Source organism: Asterias amurensis, chromosome 5 (genome assembly GCF_032118995.1).
Source record: "Asterias amurensis chromosome 5, ASM3211899v1".
NCBI classification, from domain to species: domain Eukaryota; kingdom Metazoa; phylum Echinodermata; class Asteroidea; order Forcipulatida; family Asteriidae; genus Asterias; species Asterias amurensis.
The window spans coordinates 15,418,453-15,443,705 of NC_092652.1; the positions used below are offsets into that span (position 1 = coordinate 15,418,453).

Consider the following 25,253-nt stretch of genomic DNA (forward strand, 5'->3'; position numbering starts at 1 on the left):
AGAGTGAAAGGAAAAGTAAATTATTGAGTTTAGCACATCTACATGATCATCGTCTGCAAGTCAGGCGGCAAAGTTTGTCAGCAGTGGCGAATTAAATTGGAAAAAAGAAATTTATGTAATATTTTTTCCATTTGCCAATCGACAGTGTCAAATCACATTATCCATTTCCTAGAGACCTAAAAACAGGTCAGGCGTGATTGAGCTTGAAGACCTATTTCCCAATTCTCACCTGGGATTACCCCGACACTGCTATTACCTGTGACAGAGTTTAGTTAACACAACAGCGCTATGCGCTGGCAAAATCATGCTAATAACACAAGAATGACCCCATACCTGTACTCTACTCGAGCCATCTCTTGGCGACTGTAACGGCTTTACCTCCTCGCTGCCTGGCGTCTTATTCTGCCTCCTTGGCAATAATCAGTGAGACAGTCTGACGGTAGGTCAGATTAGAATAAAAGGAGTTATTAATGAGTAATTAAGGCTGATGAATCTGATGGCATAAAGTAGTTTGCACTTCTCTTAACGTGCTGTACGTTATTACATCGGGGTGATGGCAGCCAGTAATGGGTTATGGGTGTTTAACATTCATAGCAGGTACTCCTCAATGGATTACTTTGGAAGTCGTCTTCATGATGATATAACTTAAGACTTGTCTTGGCAATCAATGCTTGTGGTGTTTGGAGCAGTCCCTTGCGGCTGCTTCAATGTGACTTGAGGGAGATTTCCCAAAGGTCTTGTGGGGACAAGTAATTAACTGATTAAATCATAACAACCTTAACTTGTTTGGAGGGTAAATGTTTAGGCTCATTTAAAATTATGCATGGCTGAATCGACAGGTGATTTATAAAAAAACAAAGCTGGAATGGAAAGGATTATTTTCCAGAAAGATTTATTAGATGTGCAAATATAGGTATTGTCCTGTTAGGTTCATGCTTTTCCTCGAACAATAGTTCATTGACTGAGCCATTTAAAAGTGAACCTACTGGCAGGTGACATCTTGAGACTTGTATCTTGTTGTTAAAGTAAAAACAAAAATGTTGGTTAAAACAGAAGATTTGAAGCTCAACTCACCTCTTGGAAGGTACATCAACTTTCATGGAAATAAATGAATACTCCATCTATATGTTTTAAAAGGGAAAATAACAAATTTATAACACTATAAAAGTATGAAGACCTTTTGAAGGAATAGTTTATAAAACCAGTACTAAAGACCAAACCAAAGGTGTTATTGCTATGTTAAAATAAATATGATGTAATTAAATGTTGATTTTACTCCATTAAACCATCTTCAACATAAACATTTGCAGAAAGTAGTAAAGCCATGGCACAAAAAGCCACCAGCTTGTGAACAACTTTCCTTGTATTCTCATAAGTGCTTAAATACTTAGGCCTTGGCTTATCAACTTGCCAATAAGGAGGAGTTAAGCTAAGATGCTATTGATTTTTCAAGTCAAGTAACTCTGAAATAATTGGGTTATCCTTGTAATTGAGTAGACCCCAGCTTTTACAAGGACACACAAACCTTCTCACTCTTAACAATAATCATGGCTTTTGTCAAGAGGTTCCAAGGTGGGATTTGTACAGGAAATGACTACTTCCTCTAAAGGTTTGGCATAATTCACACCTTAACATGTGGACCATACATGCACATGATGTGGGCCAATCTAGCAGAGCAGCACACTCTGACTTCTTTGAATCGATTCAGACAGAAAGTGGTGGCAATATTTTAATGCTTAAAGCAACTAATCAATTTTCAGAACCTTATTTTACATCTATGTTCCAGTATTTCATGTTTTTGGCCAATTGCATGGTAAAAAAAATCACCCTAAAAAAAAAAATCCCTGTGAACAAATTTGAGTTTTTTAAAAAGTTAATCCAGTGTTTCATGTTTTTGGCCAATTGCATGGTAAAAAATTCCCTGTGAAAAAATTTGAGTTATTTTTAAAGTGAATTGTGAGGCTTGGACTAAAGATAACAATTCAACCTGAAGATTATAATTTACGAAGATTGCGCCAACTTTTTATAATGTGCAGTGTCTGCAAAATTACTTGACCCAAAAATGCTTTGTTTTTAAGATTATAAAGAGCTTTAGAGAAACTTAAGCTCAATTTACCACATTCTATTGAAAGTACATACGGTTATTACCTCAAAAATAAAAAATAAAAAACCAAAAACATGATTGTATTTGTAGGACCGTCCTTTATTGTCTGCAAATTTATTTACATTCAATAAGAGACATGTTATATACGTTATATGAGGCTAAGATTACCATAATGTGGTTAGTATTTTTGTGAAAGTCAAGGTACAGAGAGTGAGTCAGTCACTGTCAATGAAATAGATCTTGAGGTGGACCACCATCAGATGACGCAAGGGGAAATGTTTTTTTAGTTGCTCCAATGATAATTGGGCACAGGTAGTTGTGAGGGGGTAAAGCGATGGAGACATGTAGGCTGATTAGGTTGGCAATGGTTACTTAACAATGTGTCGGTTAATGATGACAGGTACATCAAGCACACAGGGGTTGGGATGTCAAGTCAGTCAAAGGTAAAACCTATAGAGTCTCCTTAAGATTGAATGCATAAACTCATGTTTTCTTTTATAATCCGAGGAGGAAGTATGATGTTGTGCTAACATTTGGCATGTTTCATGGGTCTCGGAATCATTCCAGAAAACCACTGGGCATGATTCCCACTCAATCATGGCAGCCGTTTCCTAATAGTGATAGATATATCCATCAGTCATATGAGAACGTGTGGAAATCGTGTCAAAACAGTGATAGTACAAAGATACAAAGTCTACAATTTAGCAAAGGGCTATTGATCAGAAAGCCATAATCTTGAGGAAGAGAAACAAAAAGGAAAGAAAGAGAGAGTGAGGAACTGGTGGACATTGTATCATGTTCAAGGGTCATCAAGAGTGCATCTCACCTAATCCTGGGTCCGTAATGTCTAACCAGTAACGACTTCTCAAGAGCCAAACAAATAGAAAGCGTCTACCAGTGAGCAAGCAGGAGAGTTGGGAGGACACGTCCGGCTCCAAGCCTCTCAATAGTTGCCAACCGTTGTCTCATGCCTCACTAGTTGCCCAGGCTTTCTGGCTCAGGTGTACAGAGATGGCGTTCTGGGGAAAACAGGATTGCCAAATAAGACATGCTTTACTTATGAAATTTACCCATCTAGTTTTGTGAATATCATGATTGGATGGTGCCAGATTGCAAGAGACTAAGACAAGTGCCAATATTATTTCAGAATTATCAAACAAGCATGATTGAACAATGCAAATAAGTAGTTGCTCTTAGTAGCTGTACTTTACAAAGAGGGCAAGCTATGTGCTACATCATGCTTTAGTTTGGAGTGCAACAAAGATGACGTGATTGAACTTCAATTGATTAGCAGTGGTTTTAAATACGCAGATAGCAGGGGAGAAAGGATTGGAACGGCTTTTACAGTTTTATATAAGTCTTTATATTTGACAAAGTTCTTATGGTGCTGGCATTGGCAAGTCAATCTCACTGATTAACACTTTAAGCATGGAGCAAGGTTTAAGGAACTCCCCTTCCATAAACCAGAAAATAGTAACCATTATAATATATAAAAAAACAGAAACAAAATCTTTAAAGTTTTGTGATACATCAAGAAAATGAACAATGTTTTTTGAAGACATCTAGATTTTCACCTGTAGTTCTCAAACTTCAAAACATACTTTTCAATTATTCCATCATGCAAGCATTAGCCTTCAAATACACTTGAGCCTCAGGTGTTTTTACTGATGTGACCACTAGATGGTCTAGTAGCTCCACAAGTTCCTTTTCTTAATTAGCACACCCTGACAAGTTAAATGAGGGGAAACCTTGAAACTTCCTCAGAGCGAGCCCACCTGTCTGCTTTCACTACCCCAATTCCTGTTGGAACATCCATCAAGAGTTTTAATTAAGACCGCAATTAAATTAACCGTGATATAATGTGTCTGTCTACTCACTTTCCATACTTAAAGGTCAAGACTAAAATTGAGAACTTAAAAGTTCTTATGAAGAGAAACCAGAAATTTTCTAACAACTCAAATAAATTTGTGTAAACTTCTTGCCTAATATATCACTTCAACTTTGGAAAATGTCACTTTGACATATATTATTGTGTGTGTGTTTACAGAACCATGTGAAATATTTGAAGTTGGTTGATGAATGATCTGACTGGATATACTTTTACAAACAAACCATGGAATCGTTAAGGCCAGTCCTTAGTTTCACTCCACTGGCCCCAGTCAAATTAAGATGTCTGATTCTGGAGGGGGGCATAGGATGTCTTCATTTCTACTAATTAACCTGTTAGTAATTATAACATACCTCGGTGTAATGTGAAAGTATGGCAGAGTAAACGGCACTGACACTCCTGTTGCATGACACATATCAATCAGTACCAACACACCTTTGGCTTATGTGACTTACTTCCCTTGTAAGTTCACTCCCTGATGAAGTAACAAATCTCTGAATACCCAGTGACTGAGCCATTCAGGTGATTCTAGATTTGCTGGACTTTACTAGTGTGTAAATTTGTGTTAAGTGACTAATCATGATGAGAAGGGGTGTGTGTATTGCAAACGATACAACAATCAAACTACGTGGAGTAGGTGTACTGTTACCGCAGGAAATGTTCTATTATACGCAAACTGCCTCTTGACTTTTAATTATGACAAATTCTCTTCAAGTGTTATTGAATTTCCTCAATGCCCTTCATTCAACGGTTTGGATTAACAGAATTAAGGACCGCATATTAAAAGTTACTCTATCTGTGAATCATTGGTATGTTTTAATTACGATTTAATTGCTAAAGGGAAGGTACAACTTTCGGAATGTGGGCTAAACTGCAAAACAACTATCTTGTCTCTTTGTGGTTTAAGATTATACATGTGCTTTGTCAGCCTATCTCTACAATTCAAGTTCATTGACTTTAATTGCATTAAACTGAACTTGGCAGACCTAGTTTATTAACTCAAGGAAGTAAAATGGAAAGTAAATTTAAAGTTACCTTAATTATTAGAACCGAAGTTGATCAGACAATATCTTCTTCTTACAAATGCTCTAAAAAAATAAACATTTTTAATTTTTAGTTTACAATCATTTAAACTGTCACATACATTGTGCACTGCAAAGAAAACAGAATAGGATAGAACAGTAAATAATACACATTTCACATAAAAAATTAGATTAGATATGAATTGAGGACAAGGTGTGGAATGGGATTATTCAAGGCGTAAAGTTTAAAAGTCTGCTGTAAAATTTTAATGTAGAATAGCCCATTGAAATATCAAAAACCCAAACTTGGTAGGCTAAAGGAAATTCAATTTTCAGTTCCTAATAATAGAGTGGGGTTCTAAATACAGAAAGTGAAGCTTTGACTGAAGTTAGTCCTGCTGCCGTGCTAGATACTACAGGGTTGTTGTACCCCTAGAGTGCTAGTAATAACTGAAACAATTATATAGTGATGAGAGATGCCTGACAGCGGGGTCTGCCCTACCACTCACCAGCATCACCTAGCCCCCTGTCTAAGATTGCCTTCTGGAGGATATTTGGCGCCATCAGGGTTCAGCGCAGCATTCTTCAGCAAGAGCAGTTATATAGATCACTCCTTGCTATTTTGTCTAAACTGTTGTTAGAGAAAAGGGGAGAAATGGGTTGGGGAAAAAGAGGATTGATTAGTATTGTCTTGTTCTTTAAATCATGTAATGTGATAAAAGTACATGTTTTACATGTTTATCCAAGGAAATTAATCCCATAAAGTACTGAACATATTGACAGATGATGATTTAGAGATTAATAATTTTAATCTATAAAAGCACTGCATTAGAGACCTCCAGTTTGGTAGCAGAAACATCATCAGACCTGTTTAAAATTCTTAAAACAGCAAAAATTTAAGGAAGTGCAGAATTTATATTCTTTTGTTATGCAAGGATCCGCTACTCAGTATTTCAAAAACATTTTAAAAACGAAAATTCTTCAAGAGGGAACTTTTAGTACTCCCTTTTATGTCATGTGTAATTTTGCATTTCTGTAATTAACCCAAAAGTTAATTATTGACGAAATACAAAATCAGTCACACAAATTTGTACATTCCAGTCAGCTCACGCATCTAGTAGATTTTAAAAAGAGAAGAAAAAACCTACAAAACGCTTGACTAGACGACAACCCTGCACAGATATTTGCACTGCTCAAGAGTCCTGGTTAAGGGGTGTTTGTTCTCAACATCATCTGGTGACAAAAGTACCTCAAGAGCTTGACCCCAATCTTGTGTTCTGGTTTTGGCCTTGATACAATGATGAAGTAAGACAAGAGAAAACTAGAAAGATGCTAGGATTCTCTCCCTAGTTTCCAGTCAGCATGGAGCCTATCTGGCTGGTACTTCTCTTAGGGGAGTTGTTACAAGTGCTAGCGTGAGACCACGCGCCCCAGAAATATGTCTTTTTTAATATGTTCTTGAGTTGAGCGGGAGACGATTATTTGAGAGCGGTCCCAATATTGAAGCCTTCCTGTTTAGGGACTTGTGGTGCTGGGGCTTGAAGTGGATGGCTTTCCTTGATGGTTTTGGATTCTGACCTGACCAGTGGGCTGTCTGTTTCTGTGTGGTTTGTTTGGCCGGTGACTTGATGTGTGGACAGTTTGCAGTAAATTGGCAATAATCATTGTATGGAGTTTGATGGGGTTTCTGATGCATTAGTTTTGTAAGTACTTTGTTACAGTTATTGACAATTTGTTGTAAATCTATAGAAATAATGTGCATTTATTTAATAATGTTTAGTGAAATCGTCTTTTGAAAATTGTGAGACAGAATCACTCTTTGTTTTTGTTTCTACTTTCTTGTTTGAAGTTGTCAAAATGAGTTTTATGAGTAGTTCATCTCAACTTCAAGAAGTCCTCTTTTTATGAGATTCAGAATTGAATTCATTAAATTGAGGTTCATTTTAGATTATTTGTATTCAATTCAATTGTGAGAGAGAAAAACAAGTGTTCCATAAAAGCTTCGTACACCAATATTTCCATTGTAACAGTACCCAACACCTTTATTTAGCGTGTTCCAAAATAACAACTGAAAATATAAATATATCTTCAGATGAAGTTGAATAAACACTCATAATTTATTTGGACAAGGGAGAGAAAGAGGCTGAAACCAGGTGTGAATACATACGTATTCACGCACACCGGCTGCCCTGCTTTTATTCTTGCCTCCTTTGTCCCACCCGCCTGCCACGCTTATGACGTCAGGCATGGCACATGGGGAGAACTGGAAGTGCAGTCCTTTTGTCGTACATGTTGACATTGTAAACGGATTGCTACAGTTAGTGGGTATAGGTCTATCTGCTAGCCCAAGTCTGTTTTTCTTTGTTCAATGGTAGAATTCTACCCTAGGTTTTGGAGAATGTGTTATTTTGGCGTCATGTTTTTTGGTCATGCCCCGTTAAATTTAGCAGTGGAAAGTCTTTTTTCTATGGATGTAATTGTATTGCGTTTCAATGATGGATATTTATTTAATTTAAACAAAATCAATTTTTGTGTTTAGTTGAAAATGGATCAATTCAGGGACTGCTTTGAAGGTGATGTTTTTTCAATTTCCTTTTACCTTTGTCATAATTATTTATTTTTTTAAAGTTTGCATCTACCTTGGCATTTAGTATGTTCTTAATATAAGAAGGAAAAACAAATCTCGATTATAAGCCACTACAATTTTATTTTTATTTTTTTCAAAGTCTTCAATAATTTATAACACAAATAGCCTCATTACACCTGACATGAACATAATTAGAAGTTGAAGCCCCTTATTTGCCCTGCTATAGGAAAAAGTGTAAAAATTATGCTACGAATTAGCAAACTCCCTCTTTTGTATTTTGTCCTTAGTGGAGTGAAAGAATATGCAGTTTGAATAATGAAATCTCCAGCAGGTGTTCAAGATATTCACTTTTTTCATTCCTTTGTTTATTGTGTGCTCATTATTTTAAGGTTGGCCATACATACCTTTTCAGATAACTTAAAGCAGATATATCCAACTTCCTGATTTGGTCACTTTAATCATTTTAACTGCTAATTGGGTTTTGTCAGTTGAGTTTGTCCTTTGTAGCTACAAAATATCAGACGTTATTGATTATAATACCTGGCTAACAATATGGACATCTATTTCATTTTATGAAAACTGTTTGTAATCCCTGGTCTGAAAACAGGTGTTACTGTAAAGCTGCCTTTGTGTACTTCTTGGGCTGATTAATATCAGGTTTGAATTAACACCAGTTAATATCATAATGAGAATACTTTCTGTTGGTCTCGGGCTCTCAGGTAATGCACACAAACCCAATACAGTTTAAGTTTCAGAACAAATACCTGAAACAGCTGGTCTTTTGCTGGGCCTTAGTTGTGTGTACTATAAATGTTTATCTCTGTGATAATATTGCCCGTGCTGATTATTATCATGGAGTGTTAGTAATTTAATGTGATAACATGGGTATTATTCAACTGAGACTATCCTGGTAAACTGAATCACGTTACTAAACAAGTATTGCATGCTTCAGCCAATAGAAATTTAATAACTCAAGCTTATAGACAATGGATTGAAAAGTCCCTCTTTGTTATACTAGAAGAAGTTGAACATTTTGACTGCTTAACTTTATAAAATTGTATCTGCAGATGGCACAAAAAAAGTAATTTATTATACCATACCATGGAGTCTTCCATAGTCATACGAATAACATTAAGTACAATGTACTTGTACTACAATATAAATATTTAAGTGATGATTATTACACAAGTGTCCGGACACACCAGGTTGAAGTTTTACTTTATTTCATCAGTTGTCACTCTGTAACAAACTAAAATCTGGTCCTCTCTTTGTTATTAGACAATGTTTAAAAGTTCCTTGCTCTATGCTTTGTTGAGCAAGCTATTTGTTGAGCAATCTATGCTTTGTTGAGCAAGCTATTGTTGTTATGTGTGCAATAAGTTCATATTCGAGTGAGTACACTTCTTTCTTAACTGCCTCAACTTATTAATGTCTCATATCTAAAAGGTGGCAATATTCCTAGACACCAAGTAGATAACAAGAGATGGTCCCTCACTCAGGTGAGCTACTCCACTGAGATGGGGGTCCTTTGTATTGGAAGGAATCTATGAAGTGGAATTGGTTTAGTGGAGGGTGACCTGTAATGACAAAACACCTGGCATACCATACAGGATTAAGAGTGAATTAGCACAGGTAAAAGGGTTTCATTTCAGGGAGTCACTTTGGCTCTTTGTTAGCTTTGCTCAGCTTTTTCTATCACCTGAACAAAGTTCCTGAATAGAGAGACCTGTGGGGACTTGCCTGGAGAAATGTTCCTTGAGGGGGCACTTTTCAGTGTTTAAAAGACACTTAGTTGGCATGAAGCACCAATTTGCTTGGCTGTAAAGGGAGAGACAGACCAGTTTGTTGCAATGTCCGTGTGGTGTAGATGTGGAATCGTAATCAATGCACTTTCCTTCGGTTATAATGCTTGGTAAGTCAAAAATGTATCTTATTTCTCATTCTGCAAAAATAAAAATAAAATTCTGTAAACAATGATGTTGCTTTAGAAGTTTTTTGTGATATTGGTTTACTGAAAGTAATCAGTAAAAACTTGATAGAAAGACCCTAAATCTTGGTCCTATCTATACAGGCTTTTTATAACTCCGTTTATTATTTGAAGTGTATAAATGGTGCTTTAAATTTGCTTAACTTTGTCCCTTTGAAGCCTACTTGCTCAAGTGTAACCTGGTTTATACACAACATATTCATCACTTATCTAATTAAGAAATTTCATTTCATCTCCTCTGATGGTGAAATATCGCTGAAGAAAGTAGTCCTGCTGTGTTTATGGCACGTGCCTAATCTGAGAGCAAGACTTTAACGTTTTGATATAGCTGTCTGGCGTACTAGATAAGCGTCTCTTAATGGTAGAACCACTCCAGGTCGTAGCTATCTCCACAAACGCTCTCTACTGACAATGGATTTCACCTTGGGCCAGGATCATTTCCTCCTGGGTGCATGAACATCTGTCTTTTGAAAACAAGGTTCTGGTGAAAGGGTGGACCAACCACTTAGGTGTGTGTTTGAGTTTTGGAACAAAATGGGCATAATTTAATAGGGAATGGAGTTATTTTCCTGATGGATAAGCCCAGTTGAATAACAACATAAAATACAGGTTGAACAATTATGTGGAAGAGTGTGGTTTTTCACTCTTTAAATTAATCGAAAACATCTTCAACATCACACAAAGTCTTAGTTTTGGCATTGAGTGAGGTTTTGGTTAGTTCTGTGATATTTTTTTTTCTGAAATATTTTCTGACATCCATCATAATATGCGTATCTGTTCCAAATATTACAAATCCAGGCATTGTGATCTTTGAAAAGAATCATTGAAAGTTGTTGATTTGTAGTGAGGCCAGTAGCTGGTCTTTTCAACAGTAACACTTAAATAAATGTACAAGATACATTTATTTGAAGAAAAATGTGTGTATCTACCAACCCAGTTTCAGTTTTTTAATTAATAGGAAAGTTTAACTGAATCAATTTTTAGTCTTCTTTTATTCCCTTTTTTTCATTGATGAAATAAATTCCAATCAGTTTTACTATACCTATCCTGCAGGCACTCAGTTTTATACAACCTGGTACTATACAAAGCCATACACATCAAACAGAACCAACGTAATCTTTTGTCATTTTTATGATTGCAACCATGTCATCCCTTTGTCAAAACGTTAAATCCCCCTCCCCACACTCCCATTTCCACCAGTGATAATCTACCACCACTACTACCACTATTCTTCTCCATATTCATCAAGTCTATTATAATAACTCCAAATCACCTGCGCTTGCTTCCCCAGTGTGGATCATACATACAGTGTATGCTGTCAGGTGTTGGGCTTTTAATCATGTTAATCATTCACTGTGGCATTGAGAGGGTTTGGGTCTGAATAGCCAAGCTGCTGGGCCTAGACATCCTGGCACCACTCACAAGGTGTAGCCTTTCTCTGCCAGATTACTGGGCGTGAGCAGTGGCTTCTAGGAACAGGTGTTTGGAGTTGGCCCAGGTTCTCTCTCCCTCTGTGTATTATGAATTTGCGCCATGTAATTTCTTTTTTGTCACCGTGCATCTGCCAAAGGCTTTGTGTCAACAAGGGAGTAGAAAGCAAACAGTTGTGTTCTTGAAATTAAAAGAGTGGCGTTTTCTTTGTCTTTTTGAGGTTTTTCCCCCCTCATCTTGTTTGTGGCTCTGAGGATTGCTAAGGGTCATTGTTACAATTCTCTTTGTTATTGAATTGGTAGGAACAAGCTGTTATATGTATATAGAGTTCATATACATTTCTACTTTATTTTATTATAATTTTATTTAATCAGCTCCATTCTTCTATGACAATGTCCTGTAATCTAAATACTGGTTATTATTTCCTAATTGAGATAATATGTTAATAATTAAATTAACTCATATGATTATTTTACTCAGTCAGATAAGTTCAACACCATATCTTATGTTACTAGAAACTGTTAAACTTGTAATGTATTTGCTCAAGGTTCCATTCATACTGAAATACCTAAATAGGCTACCATACAAAATGAATTTGTTTGATATTTCACAGGGATATTGAAATATTTTTTTTATGACATATTTTTTAAGAATAATTTTACAATAGTAATCAATAATTCATGGATAAAAATTGGGACAAAGTGTTTTCAACCTAGATACAGCTCTCAGTTTTAATCCTAACTGTAACAAAACAACAATCGAGCACAGATTAAGTCGGTTACCTATTAAATTAAGCGATCCCTTTATCTACACAATCAGTGTGCGTGCACTTTTGCGTCTCCAGTGCCTGACCCTGGCTTGAATTTAAATGCAATGTTGACACTCTTGGTCGCAAGTGTAAGCATGTTCGTTGTCCTACAAATTTCCACTTGGGTGCTCCGCCAACATACCGCGGGGAGTCGCACTAATGCAATAACGTTCCATTCCCGGGACCCATCAGCAGACTAATGACTTGAGAATAGCGGGAAAATCAATGGCAGGATGACCTGATACGTTGGATCTGTGTCGATAACTCACAGCCAGTTGTTGGCACATACATGTAGCATAACATGCATGTTTTATCAAGCCTCCGGGGTTTTTCCCTTTGGAAATTTCTTTTATTTTAATCACAGGCAATGAAAGAAAGCATTTTATATCATATATTAATGCTGTCAAACACTTTGCCCTTGTGAGTTATGATTGTTTTTGAATGGATGTGTTTTGTCTCTAACCTAATAGGAGATACACTGGTTCTCGATGTGCGGCAATTTTTACAGTGCTTAAGAAGTGCAGTACAATAGAATAGTTTAGTGTTAGAATAGTGTATTTAACACCAAAAGTACAAAGGATTCTTCGGAGGAACTGTGGTCAAACCGTTGGCTGGTGTAGTGAAACAAACCCCAACACTTGGAACAATCTCCCTCTACACATCAAACAAGCTACCGCTATCTCAGGTTTCAAGACTCTTCTCAAAATATTTCTGTTCAATTCATTGTATACATGATTATTCTTTTGTTCCTCTGAGACTTAGAGCCTTTCTTTTGGATGTGTAGAAATACAGGTTGATGTTATTATTATTACTTTATCAATTGAATAAATATCATGTGGTATTTTGTTACTTCACAGGGGATATTGACGATGATCTAGCAAGTTCCTGCAGCCCTGATGAACTAAGCGACAACACTGATAGCCCCTCCCCAATTAGCCATTCAAATTACCACGGCAACAGCGATGGCATAGAAAGTGATCTCGGTGACCAGAGTTTCAGCGAGGACGACCAGGACATAACAGAGCGAGTAGAAAGGCGCAGCCCACTCGGCAAGATTGGCAAGGATCCAGAGAGTAGGGTCAACTTGGAGGAATATCTGAACCGAAGTGATACTGCGGTGATTTACCCCGAGCCAGTGGAAGACATTGATAATGATAGTACTGGTATGTACTTGTAAACTCTTGTCTTTTATTGTAGGCCATTGCTCTAGAGAGAACAAAGCCAAGTGATTCTTTCAGTTTTCACTCAAAATGTTTGACCGGCGATAACATCAGACTGAGGGACCATGGGTCGATTTCACAAAAAGTTAGGACTAGTCCTAACTTAGGACTAGTCCTAGGAGATATACAAAACGTGTTGCTAGTCCTAAGTTTGGACGAGTAACTCACCCTAACTCGAGATAAGACTAGTCTTAACTCTTTGTGAAATCCACCACTGAGCATGTCCTAACAACCCTTTTATTACTTTTACCATATTATCAGGGAATGGTTAATTAAATTACTTCAGAAAGAAACATAATGGATAGAAAGTGAATTCAGTTGAGTTCAATCTGAAGAGAAACAAACTTGCTATTTTAATCTCAGAGCAGTGTGTATTTAAAGATTAAAGAAATTATCAGAAGAACATTCCCTTTTCACCTATTTTCATTGGTGTATCCAAAAAAAGGGCGTTCCAATGTGTTTAATCATGCACATTTTGACAAAATCCTAAATTAATTCCATTTAGCTTGGAGCTATGTGAACAAAGGGGGTGAATCCAGGATAATGGTCAACAGAGGGCAGCATTTAACTAAAACCTTGTTTGCAAAATTTCAAAGTGCTGCTTTATGAATTTGGTTTCATTTTTCATGGGAAAAACAACACAGTAAAAAGTTTGGGTATGTTTTTCAGAAAAGCTTACATATACATAGTTTGGTATTGTTTTCTTGAAAAAATGTCCTCATGGAATGGAAGTTGCAACATTGCACATCCAAATTCTCAAGTTCTTGTAAAAGCTCCTTAAAAGTAACTTTGTTGTTATGGCCTGTACTCACATCAAGCTATTGTGTTGAGTCATGCAACGTGTATAATTTGTACTATTTGTTTTTTTCTAAAATAACATCTAATTATGAATCATCCTCAAGTGATTCACTAGAGTCTTACGCATTTTATTCTTGATAATTTTGGTGTTGGGGAAAGGATGTTTGATAATAGGGTCATCTCACAGCCAAATAAGCAAAATGTCAGATAACATTCCCACCTTTCAGTTTGACAAATTATTATTTTGTTATCTTTGTGTGCAGCTGGAAATGACTGTGAGGATGGTAAACCTGTAGACTGCCCATACTGCGATCGTTCCTACAAACGCATCACATCCCTCAAAGAGCACATTAAGTACCGTCACGAAAAAACCATCAGCAACTTCTCCTGTCCCGAGTGCAACTACTGTTTTGCATACAAATCGCAACTCGAGCGGCACATGGCAACACACATGCCAGGCCGTAACCAGGTCTGCGACATCTGCAACAAAGCCTTTGTCAACATCTACCGACTACAGCGACACATGTTGACCCACTCATCAGGCAATCGTAAGTTTAAGTGCAGCGAATGCGGGAAGGCGTTCAAGTACAAGCACCACCTTAAGGAGCACCTTCGAATACACAGTGGGGAGAAACCTTATGAGTGTCCAATCTGCAGGAAAAGATTTTCCCATTCGGGATCATACAGCTCCCACATTAGCAGTAAGAAGTGTTCTCCGATGAAAGAGAATCCTGTGCTCGTTTCACGCATACCAGCTCCTGTAAAGGTTATGAATGGCAGCTTGTCCCCTGTAATACAGCATCCCGTCTCACTCCAAAATACCACTGTTGAGGAAGACGCCAAATCAATATTGCCAGAGAGTAAGATGCCTTCCTATATGACCCAACTACACATTAAGATACCAGGCTCAGATAACATGAAAGAGAGTGAGAAGAAAGAGGATTCCAGCTCAGAGCCTCTTACTACTCCACCAAATGAGGCCGTCAAAAAAGTATTGCAGATAGTAGATGCAACTGTCAGTAAGTTGAAGATGCAGGGGCAGAATACTGATATTTCTAAACTCACAAAGGTTTCAAAATCAGCTGCAGTTCCTACTCAAGCTCCACTTTCTGCCCCTCTTCCAGCCCCAGCAGCTCCCCTTGTCACCCCAACGGCACCTCTACCATCACCACCACCACCCCCATCTCCATCTGCTGGCAATGAATCTCCCAAACTCCTCAGCCCAACACCATCAACGACATCATCACTGGCAAGTTTGGCTTCCCCATCAAGTCCGGAGAAAGTGGTCCTGCCAGAGATATCCAAGGAGAGGTTATCTTCCACACAGAATGTCATTTTTCCAGTAAACGGGGCCAAGCCAAACAAAATCTATAGCATTGTAGACTATACCCTACGCAAAGTCCATGAAGCTCAAGCTATTGCTAAATGTTTAGAATCTCAGCGTGGATACGGCTGTATGCCATGTTTAGACAACAAGGGTACTGGTTGTAAGTACTGTGGCCGGGACTTTGAAAGCCCAATTGAACTCCACCAGCATGAGAGGTATTTATGCGAGCTAAATGAAGATGTACAGAAAGTCAAGGGTTATAATTCAAACCTGACCAAGTATTACGAGTACCAGAGAGAGGTCCTTGCTAATATGGATCAAGCAAGAGAGCGAACACCTTCAACTGACTCAGAAATGAATGATACATTAAGCAATAATATGAGCGAGACTGAAAGTCTTGCCTCACCTCTCACTTCGGTCCATAGTTCTAAGGAATGCAATGGCAATCTTCCTTCTAAAGAAAACGACAACTCTACAATTTCTGAAATAAATAAGAATGACTTAGATGTAATATCCGAGGCCCAGGAACATGCCCTAAGGGCTTTTTACGCTATGCATGCTCGCCCATCAGAGGATGGACTAGAGAAAATATCTTTGGCTTTGAATCTGCAAGCCACCCTTGTAGATCTGTGGTTCAAGCGGACACGAAAGTTAGAAGAAGAGGGATGTGATCCTTCTCTGAAGAGCTTAGGTTTGATGAAGAAAAACTGTATCAACAACAACCTGCTGCGCTCACAGTCACCAGTGAAGCAAATTCATGTAAATAGCAATACTGATGTCTTTGAAACAGTTTCAAATGCAAGCCGTTCAAGAGTCACTTCACCAGAGCAATTATACAGCCCAAGAGCTTCTTCATCACCTAGAAGCACAGGAACAATAGAGGCATACGCAAATGACAAGTTAGAACAACTCGAATTATCTCGCCGCCAAAATGGTCTGATGAATCTCAGCCTAAGGGATCAGGAGGAGCACTCCAACTCCAATTCTCCAGTCGTTGAATCTTCCAAACCATCACCAAGGCAAATCTCTGTCAATGATGCCCCACTGGATCTATCCATGCCTAAACACAGGAATCTTCCCTTGTCTTCCATGTCTCCTAAGCTTGTATATGGCTACAACTATCCACCACTTTATACAACAGCGGGTAGCTACATCTTCCAGTCCTACAATCCAGACGGTTCACGTGCAAATCTCTGTCTGGAAAACACTCTGAAAGCCCATTCCCATTGTCCAAATGGCAACCTGGTACTGAAGCGACCATTTGTTGAGCCCTACTTTGCCTACGTTCCAATGCCCAACGGTTATCCACCCAAGAGGATGAAGTATCCTGAAGGAATGGAGTTTGTTAATCGAGCTTCTTACCCGACGAGTCCCTTGACGGAGGCGTATGCATCGGCAATGATGAAAGGTGCTGGATTCCCACCAATCACTCCTCTACAAGTAGAGACACCACAAACACCAACCTATCGACATCATCTCATGAACAACAATGGCATCCATAGTAATGGTAAATATTCTTCAGTTTTTGTAAACTCTCATTTGAGGTTAAGAGAAACATTGCTACAAAACTTGAGGCCACAGTTTTCTTGAGTTGTTAAAGAATCAGAATTCATTCTTGTATTAGTGTGGTTGTGGGAAAAGTTCAAATCAAGAATTTGATAATTTTTTTACTGAAATGATCTAGCCTTATACCCCAAAAATAGTTTGAGGGAACATTTGCAAGTACTTGATGAGAAATTCTGTTTGGGGGTGAGGGGCTGCATTAGTTTCAGTGTAAGGTGAAAATGGCTCGTGCTAAAATGTTGTTGAGTTTGTAAATTTTACTCTTACGCAAAAAACATTGGTTTCAATTCAAACATAGAGAGTTTTGTAGCTTCACTTTTCACAATCGTCAACTTAAGTGTTTTCTTTGTTTACTGTTGACAGGTATCAGTGATCTTGCAATGGCAGTGGAGGATTCACTGGGTGAACTCTCCCCAAACCGCGACCGCAGGAGACGAGATCGTCCTCTACGTACCTCTGCTGGACTCTACTCATGCACCCAGTGCCCCAAGACATTCCAGAAGCACAGCTCCCTGCTCAGACACGTGTACGAGCACTCAGGTGAGCCAAAAAGTCAGTCATCAATTTGCTTGGTTTTCTTTTCTTTTATTTTGTTTGAAGCTTTTAGGCTACATTTGTGAAAGTGACTGACTACGGGGGACTTGAATTCCTTCCAGCATGCAGTCAGTCTCTTTCAGAAATGTTGCTTGCAGTAGGATCATTTGTGAAGGCTAGCCAACTTAACTTTTTTAAACTCGAAATTTACATTGATGCAAGTATGGTATCGTTTGAGCAATGAAAACAAATGCAAACTACTGCCATTATATTAATTTTATGGTTATCATGGTTTGTTAACAAGAAAAAAACCTTGTGTGTCGTGTTCAGTTTAGTTAAACACACAAGGTATTTGCCTTCACAAATATCTAAGATGCTTTAGTTGTGTTTAATTAATGAATTGACTAATCCATGTTGATTGTAGTAACAGCAGAAGCTTTTAAGCATAAATCTAGCTTGACATTTAAAGGGAACATGCATTGGGAAGAAAGCAGTATATTCATATATAGCCTTTAAGAACATGCCTTCAAAATTGTCATCAAAAACATTTGATAATTTTTTTGTTTGCAGTACACACACATTATCATTGCCTGGTCATTCAAATTGTCAACAGATTGGGTTGAAACACTTTTCTGCAAGACTATACCATTTGAAAGACTAAATTAAGTTTTAAAAATAATTTCTTTGAAGAAATTGGCAATGTTTGCTTCATCAAAAGTAGTGGATCACAGAAACTTTCATTTTGCTTGCTAGCTTTTTATATTAGGGGGAATTGCATCAGTTTACAAGTTTATTCATGTTAGTTAATGCAAGTTTACTCATGCATAGATGCTTCCTGCTAACGCTATCTTTCACAAAGCTTTTGCTAAGTTTGCTCTTGCTTATTCTAACTAATAAGGAATCTTCTATCCATCTTATTTTATAAGAAAGTCAGCAAAACCTCTCCTAAGTTACTTTGACAGTTAAACAAAGGCATTATACATGGTTTTGCATCTTGGAAAATAACCTTCAGTCTCATTAGTGAGTCAATGTGTCATATCGTGTGCTGTTTTCTTAGACACTCATATTGCTACTTCCGGTAGCTTTCACACGACTGTAGACAATTCTGAAACTGAACTTCATCATTTAACTGTTCAAGAGAAATTCAGGGGGAATGTTATGAAATCTTGAAGCTTTGCAATTAGTGAGAAGTACATCCAGAGCTCGCTAGCTTTGGTTATTTCATTAGGTTTTTCGTTTAACAAAAAGCATAATGGGTTACTAGCTTACTCAACTAAATAGCTGTGCATATGCTTACCGCAAAAGTGATTTCACAAAGCTTTTGCTAAAATTGCTCTCGCTTTAATATTGTAATTAATTATGAATCTTCTTTCCATCTTTGTATCATTTTATTAACTTTGAAATGCAGGTCTTTTTAAGTGAATTCACCTGAAATGGATTATGTTATACAAAGTTGACCTACAAAATGATCCACTCTTAAATGTTGCTTTCTTATCTCAGTGTACAGTACTTGACCTGAATTGCATCTTTTCTTGATACTCTTTAACCTTCTACACATTTGTCAAGGCCAGCTGATATAATCACATGTCTAGACATAAACTTTTGAGGTTTCTGGAATTACCAGTTAAATAAATCTTGGAGGTGTTATCAGTAATTGGCAGAAACATTGAATTCATTTATATCCTGCTATCGTAAATGTTGCATACTTACATGTAGGGCGTGTAAGAACAATCCACTAAAAACTGCACACTTAGTTAATGCAAAGTACAATTAAAATCTTAGCCACTTACAAGTTTTTGTTTTGCTGCTCGAAACGCTCAATAATCTGCAGGAGTTCGGAAACAAACTGCAGGTCGCCTATAATTTTGTATGTTTCTGATCACTATAGAGGGCACATAATGATTGAAACTAAAACAAACATTAAACTGATATTGTCATTATCTTTGAGCAAAACCTAAAAGCAGAAGATTTTACAATTGTCCAACTTCACTTTCTTAACAGATGCATGAACATGTAGCAAAGAAACATAATGTGTCTTATAAGTATTTATAAATCATCTATGTTGGTGTATCACAACTTAATTTGAGTTCTCTTTTGGTCACTCTTTTTATGATTAGGTAAGCGTCCACACGAGTGTAAGGAGTGCGGCAAGGCCTTTAAGCACAAGCACCACCTCATGGAGCACGCGCGTCTTCATAGTGGTGAGAAGCCATACCAGTGTGACAAGTGCCTTAAGAAGTTCTCTCACTCTGGCTCCTACAGCCAGCACATGAACCATCGCTACAGCTACTGCCGTAAAGAGGACAATCTCAACAGGGGGATGAGCAAAGGTGGTATGGATGAAGATGAGGAGATGATGGAAGATGGAGAACTTGAAAGATGTAAGCAGAGTGGGATAGGGTACAAGGATGGTCTCATTTCAGCATCACCACTTGCTTGAGTGACTAAACAAGAACCACCACTATAAACATCAGGGGGAAACCCCAACAAAGAAAGCAGCAAAGGTAAAAGTTGATGAAACCGAACAAATGAACTAGACAGACTTTGTAGATTGTGATACAAGATCACAAGCCCACTTCATGAAGGGCAACCACACCAGAGAGATGAACAAGAGTCAGTAGATCAAGACAAGATTATGAAGAGTGAAGAGTATTGGTTGTACTGGGACAGATACAGTATTACCAGTGAGTCCCTAGTGCACCTATTGTGTTGTCTCTTGCCAAATAGTGAAATGTATGAAGACAAAGCTCTAGATCAACCTGAGGTTGAATACAATTAAATACTAGCTCTATGAATTTGCTTCAAATTAGTAACCTTATTGAGTACAATGTGTTTCAAAAAAGACATGTTCAGTATCCACCAATTCTAAATACATTTCAAGGAGTATCAAACTATGTACTTTTGCAAGTACGCTGTTACCGGGCTTAATACAGATGAGTAAGAAAAGATCAACTAACAACAGAACAAATAGATATTGACAGTAGCAGTCAAAACAAATATCAATTTATAGTATTAATTATTTGTTAAAGCATTGTGTTAAAAATGAAACATCCATCTTTACTTTAAGATTTTAAAGTAAAAACTCTCATATTTGAATTGCCAAGTAAACACAGTTTGTCGCTACAAGAAGCATGTGTAATACTTAACACTCAAACTGCTTGTCTCGTCATATCTAATTATCATGATAGCTGCACTGATGTTTATACACCGACATCATAACTCAAGGTCATTTAAAATATTGAAATTCAAGAACGTTTACTAGTTACAAAGATGTCAACTTCTAGGAAATCATTCGACTTCACTCAACATGAAGTCGAGATATTTTAGAATGGCAGAGAGTAGTGAGTGATCATTGATCATAAAATGACTGTAATCTTAATCTTTCATGTCAAAACAGTTTTGTGATGTTGGATTATTGCCAAATTGCTAAAAAAAATACAAGTTTAAAAACAAGAACCCCTATACTCATTTTCAACATAATTTGAAGTTATTTATTACATCTTCATGTGAAGCTCGACTTTTTGTTGGTGGAGTGAGTACAGACATTTGCCGGCTGCATACACCCAAATCATAAAGGTTTTTGTCTGGACAGAAGCCTTTGATACAGGTGCAGGGAGAACTATGTACAACATTACCAACCAAAATGACAGCCATTTATTCTTGCCCAGTAGTGGTTTAAAGTTTGCAATGTTCAAAGTGTGCTACATAATTATTTAATGCAACTGCTATTAAGTAAATTAGTCTAACTACTTGTATGCTGCTTGTTCTGTTTAATTGATTAATCATTGAATTTATGTTTTCTAAGACTATTGGCAAGTCAAAGCAAAGTATGTATGGAACACAAAGCATTAAAAGAACAAAATTGCCCAAAATAACACTCACTGGTATAAATGTGGGTTCCTAAATCCACTCTTGACATTTAATCTCCCTTAGCAGCGGATGGGGATAATCATCCAGTTTCCTGACTTGGGTTCAGGATGAAACTTCCAATCAGTCTTTGTCACGAGATGCCAATTCCACAAAGCTGCCCCCTTGTGTGAGGGGGTTACAAATCAGGATGCGTACTCGCATTCTCTGAGTACATTCATCTTGAGGTCTACATAATGCTGGTCCCCCTGAAATAAAAAACAGAACCTTGAATTTGAATCTGAAGTTCTTCTGAAAATGGAGACTGCACATTAATTGGAAATTATCAATTGTTCTTAAACATTATTGAAATTCTTTCCAAACCATCTTTCTCAACAAAAGAAACAACAAAATTGTGTTGTACCTTTTGTTTAATATTAATTTCAGAATCAACTACTTGTACTGAATACTTTTTTTGAGAAAATTCTGTTTGTATAACTGTAGAGGTAGATTGGGTATGACTGTGTAAAATTGAATCCCTGACCAAACAAAAACATTATTGAAACCCATTCATAAAGTTAAGTTTTGCTTCTTTGCTCAAGTACCACACTGTGGATTGATCCAAAAAGTGATAGGGGTAACCCATGCTGACAGGTAGTTTTTCATCCACATTTAACAAGTGTTTGTTATAGGAAGTGGAGCAGGATGTTACACTTCCCCCTCCCCGTTTAACTTTATTAGATTATTGCTCCCAAAAGTGCAGCCATACGGTCTGTGCACTTTACAGTTCGCCACAATCAGTTAAGGTAATCCATTGAAATGTTTGACCAAGTTAACCTTGATTTAGCTTTTGAGACGGTACACTCGAAGCGTGTGTAGAATTGTCATTTCATAGAGAGTATAATGTACTGACAAAAGTCAAGTATCAGCATTTGCTTCCTGCTGTCAATTCTTGTTTTCACGAATTCACACATACATGTATCCTTATGTATAGATACCCCCCTCTCCTACACACATACAAACACACTGTCGAGGGTAGTGGGAACTTGGAAGGGGACAATTAAAAGCACATTTCCAACTATAACGCGGGATGTGTTTGGTGTCATTCACGATGTTTTCGTTACATCCTGGTGACCTTGGTGTATTTAACTTGAATCATCCTAAGCTGAACAGACTTTGATACCCTTTCACAGTTGCACTCAATAACTGTCTCTGTTGTCAGTTGTAAAGAGTATCCATTCAAATAATAGGTTTAAAGTTATTGGTTTTGAAAGCAAAAACCTCTAGATTGAGTATTGGACACAGCATTACTGTAAAGTTCAGAGCTAATGGGTAGTTCACTCAGAGTAGAGTGTAAGATTTCATTGGTCAAGCCTAATTATAAGGTTGACAAGCTATCTGTGTGCTATTTCTCACTTCATAAATTGAATGTTCTATATAAAACTGTCCGACACATTTTCTGTGTGATGGAGATCTCTACACAGGGAAATGTTTTTTATTTATTCATTTAAGCTAAGCAGAGTATTTTTTAAACTGAAATTATAACTACAGCAATTCATGTATCAGGGTCCATCACCTGCATTAAAGTGAACACAATGTGGTGCTTAAAGGAACACGTTGCCGTGGATCGGACGAGTTGGTCTATAAAAAGCATTTGTAACCATTTTTTATTAAATGCACATGGTTGGAAAGATGTTTTAAAATTAGATTACAATGATCCACACAAATTTGCCTCGAAATTGCGTGGTTTTCCATTTACTTTAAGAACGGCCGGCAATTTATGGGAGTCAAAAATTTGACTTCCATAAATGGTCGACCGTATTAGTCGACGAGGGACAAGGAAAACTGTGCAGTTTCGAGGCATGTTTGTGTGGGTCATTGTGTTCAACTTTTACAACATTCTGCATTTTATAACAAACGTTTACAAACGCTTTTCAGAGACCAACTCGACCAATCCAAGGCATTGTGTTCCTTTAAAACCTTCTATGTGACAACAACCATATGAAGAGTTGGGTTTGGTTATCCTTGTGTTCTACTAAACAGTATTGTGAACCAGAGCTGCATTAATACTTATTTATCAGTATCAACTGTTATTCATTGTTGTGAGGGTTATTTAGTTTAGCTGTAAACATGTATAAAAACACATGTAGAAATCTGTAAAGACTGTTGAGAGTTTTTAAAAGACTGTATAGTATTTTAACAGTGACCACATCAGCCAGCCAGTGAGTATTGTTCATATTACATTATTTGTTTCCAGCATTGTTGACATGCATGAATGTATAATTGTGGCAAGTTACAAGTATTTTTCTAAAGATGTCAGTTTGAATCAAAAAGAGCATCATGATCAAATCAGTCTAATGAGTGACATTTTCACAATTATGACAATCAGAAACTGTATAAAAAATGATAATCTGTGATTCTACAAGTTCTCGTTAAATTTACTCTTAGTCTCCATCTAAAAGCCATGTAAAATGGATTTTAAAGTGCTAAAAAAACATGTATAGTTACATTGTCTTGACAATATTGTGTAGCTGTTAATAATGAATCATTTCTAGAGAGAAACTTACAAAAACAAAATTGTCAACAAGTACTAGGATAATGGGCAGACCAAACTATGTTACAATTCTAACATGTGATGAAAGTTATGGTTTTTAAGATTTTAAAGAGAACATAATCTGTTTGTAAATATTGTATTTTTAAATTGGAAGATTTAATCTCAAGCTTCCAAATGTATATTTTTATCAAATCAGAACTGTTAAGATACAGGCGATCAGAAATGAGTTTCTTCCACACAAACTAAGCAGAGATAATGATCAAAACTCAACTTATGAAATTGTAATTTAAATGGGGTTAATATAGTATGAAGATATTTTTTCTCAAAGCAGCTGTAATATATTGCTTAAGGTCAGCTGTTTCCACAACTCCTAAATTGTGTACATGTATTTGCCTTAAAGGGCTATCTACAAAACTCACAGTAAAAATTCTTAGCATGCAGTGTGAATCAGACAGTCAGCTAAAAAAACATTTTGTCTGTATTTGTTGTAGATTTTGCAGGTTTTGGCGAGCAGCTCAAACGTGTAAGGTTGTCCCTGTTCATGCATCATGTGATTTTGTGTTTCACATAGTGACCTATGACCTTTGTCTTTCTGTTAGTGTAGACTATCAGCAGAATTCCTTTTGGCTTTCTTCCTCCTCGGTGTAAATTTATCCATTGCAGCTTCAGCAATATTGTAAAGCTTCTATTTGCAGGTGTATTGTTTATGGAATATCAAAACAGCATTAGGGATGGGAAAACCACCAGCCAAGTAGGAAATTAATGCTAGAACATAATTTGTTGTATGCAGGGTCTAGGACAATGGACATATTGGTCAACTACTTAAATGGTCTGATTGTAGAAATAACTTAGTATTTAGTTTGGGGTTTGGGTAACAGGGTACAGGTTTATTTGTAGAATTAAACCATTGCCCACGTTTGTTATTGCCATAAATGCTATAATAATGATATTGTTAAAACAAAGTCTTACATATAGTTCCTTTCTCAATGAATCCAAGTGTGCTACCTTTGGATAGGTTACTTTGACAACAGTTGATTAAAGACGCTTCTACTTTAAGTAAACTTTTTCAATTAGTTCAGTATGCATTTATTATTTTAATGGATGGGCAAAAGCTACTTGGATGTGCTGATAAAATCAAGGGTAATGTACTGAAAGATTTGTAAAATCTTGCCATACACACACACTACCTTTTGCGTAAAAGGTTTTTCTGTTCCTTTGCAAAGCCAGCATTGGTTTAAGTATACTGTATTTATTTCTGTTTCAGAGTGTGCTACTAAGTACAGAATACTATATTCAGGTGTAACCAATATATAGTTTTAAAAGTTGACGACTGCATGCTCAAATAACCTTTGATCTGTAACTTATTGTAATCAGTGGGATACAGATTTCCCAGAAAGCGTGTATTTATTCCTTACAATTGTACTATTTATTTCTAAGGCAGTGGTTGTGACCATTGTACTCTACATGTACATAGCAAAGATAAGCTATGGATGTCTAAAGTAACAACAAATGTAATTATTTATGTACTCCTGTTATCTCTTGTCTTCTTGATTTGATGCAATAAAACTGTTTGATGAAGAAAGA

General features: G+C 37.0%; 1 protein-coding gene and 1 long non-coding RNA gene across 4 annotated transcripts in view; one reads left to right on the top strand and one right to left on the bottom strand.

Moving 5' to 3' along the window:
- Window positions 1-21,259, bottom strand: part of LOC139937465 (uncharacterized) — a 97,057-nt gene extending 75,798 nt beyond the window's left edge. Inside the window, exons 1-6 of the long non-coding RNA XR_011786063.1 lie at window positions 21,152-21,259; window positions 5,524-5,645; window positions 5,028-5,080; window positions 2,931-3,123; window positions 1,075-1,121; window positions 334-433 (exon numbers count right to left, since the gene is read on the bottom strand). This is a non-coding gene — a long non-coding RNA (uncharacterized lncRNA). The remainder of the gene's footprint in view (window positions 1-333; window positions 434-1,074; window positions 1,122-2,930; window positions 3,124-5,027; window positions 5,081-5,523; window positions 5,646-21,151) is intronic.
- LOC139937461 (zinc finger E-box-binding homeobox 2-like) overlaps window positions 1-25,253 on the top strand; it is a 35,191-nt gene extending 9,938 nt beyond the window's left edge. Inside the window, exons 1-5 of one of the 3 annotated variants that reach the window (XM_071932610.1) lie at window positions 9,362-9,513; window positions 12,685-12,990; window positions 14,109-16,679; window positions 17,099-17,287; window positions 19,387-25,253. In XM_071932610.1, coding sequence (XP_071788711.1) covers window positions 9,486-9,513; window positions 12,685-12,990; window positions 14,109-16,679; window positions 17,099-17,287; window positions 19,387-19,709 — 3,417 coding nt within the window. In that variant the 5' untranslated portion in view covers window positions 9,362-9,485 and the 3' untranslated portion in view covers window positions 19,710-25,253. Of the gene's footprint in view, window positions 1-9,361; window positions 9,514-12,684; window positions 12,991-14,108; window positions 16,680-17,098; window positions 17,288-19,386 lie in introns of those variants that run through there. The other 2 variants (XM_071932608.1, XM_071932609.1) reach the window with 2 other exon arrangements.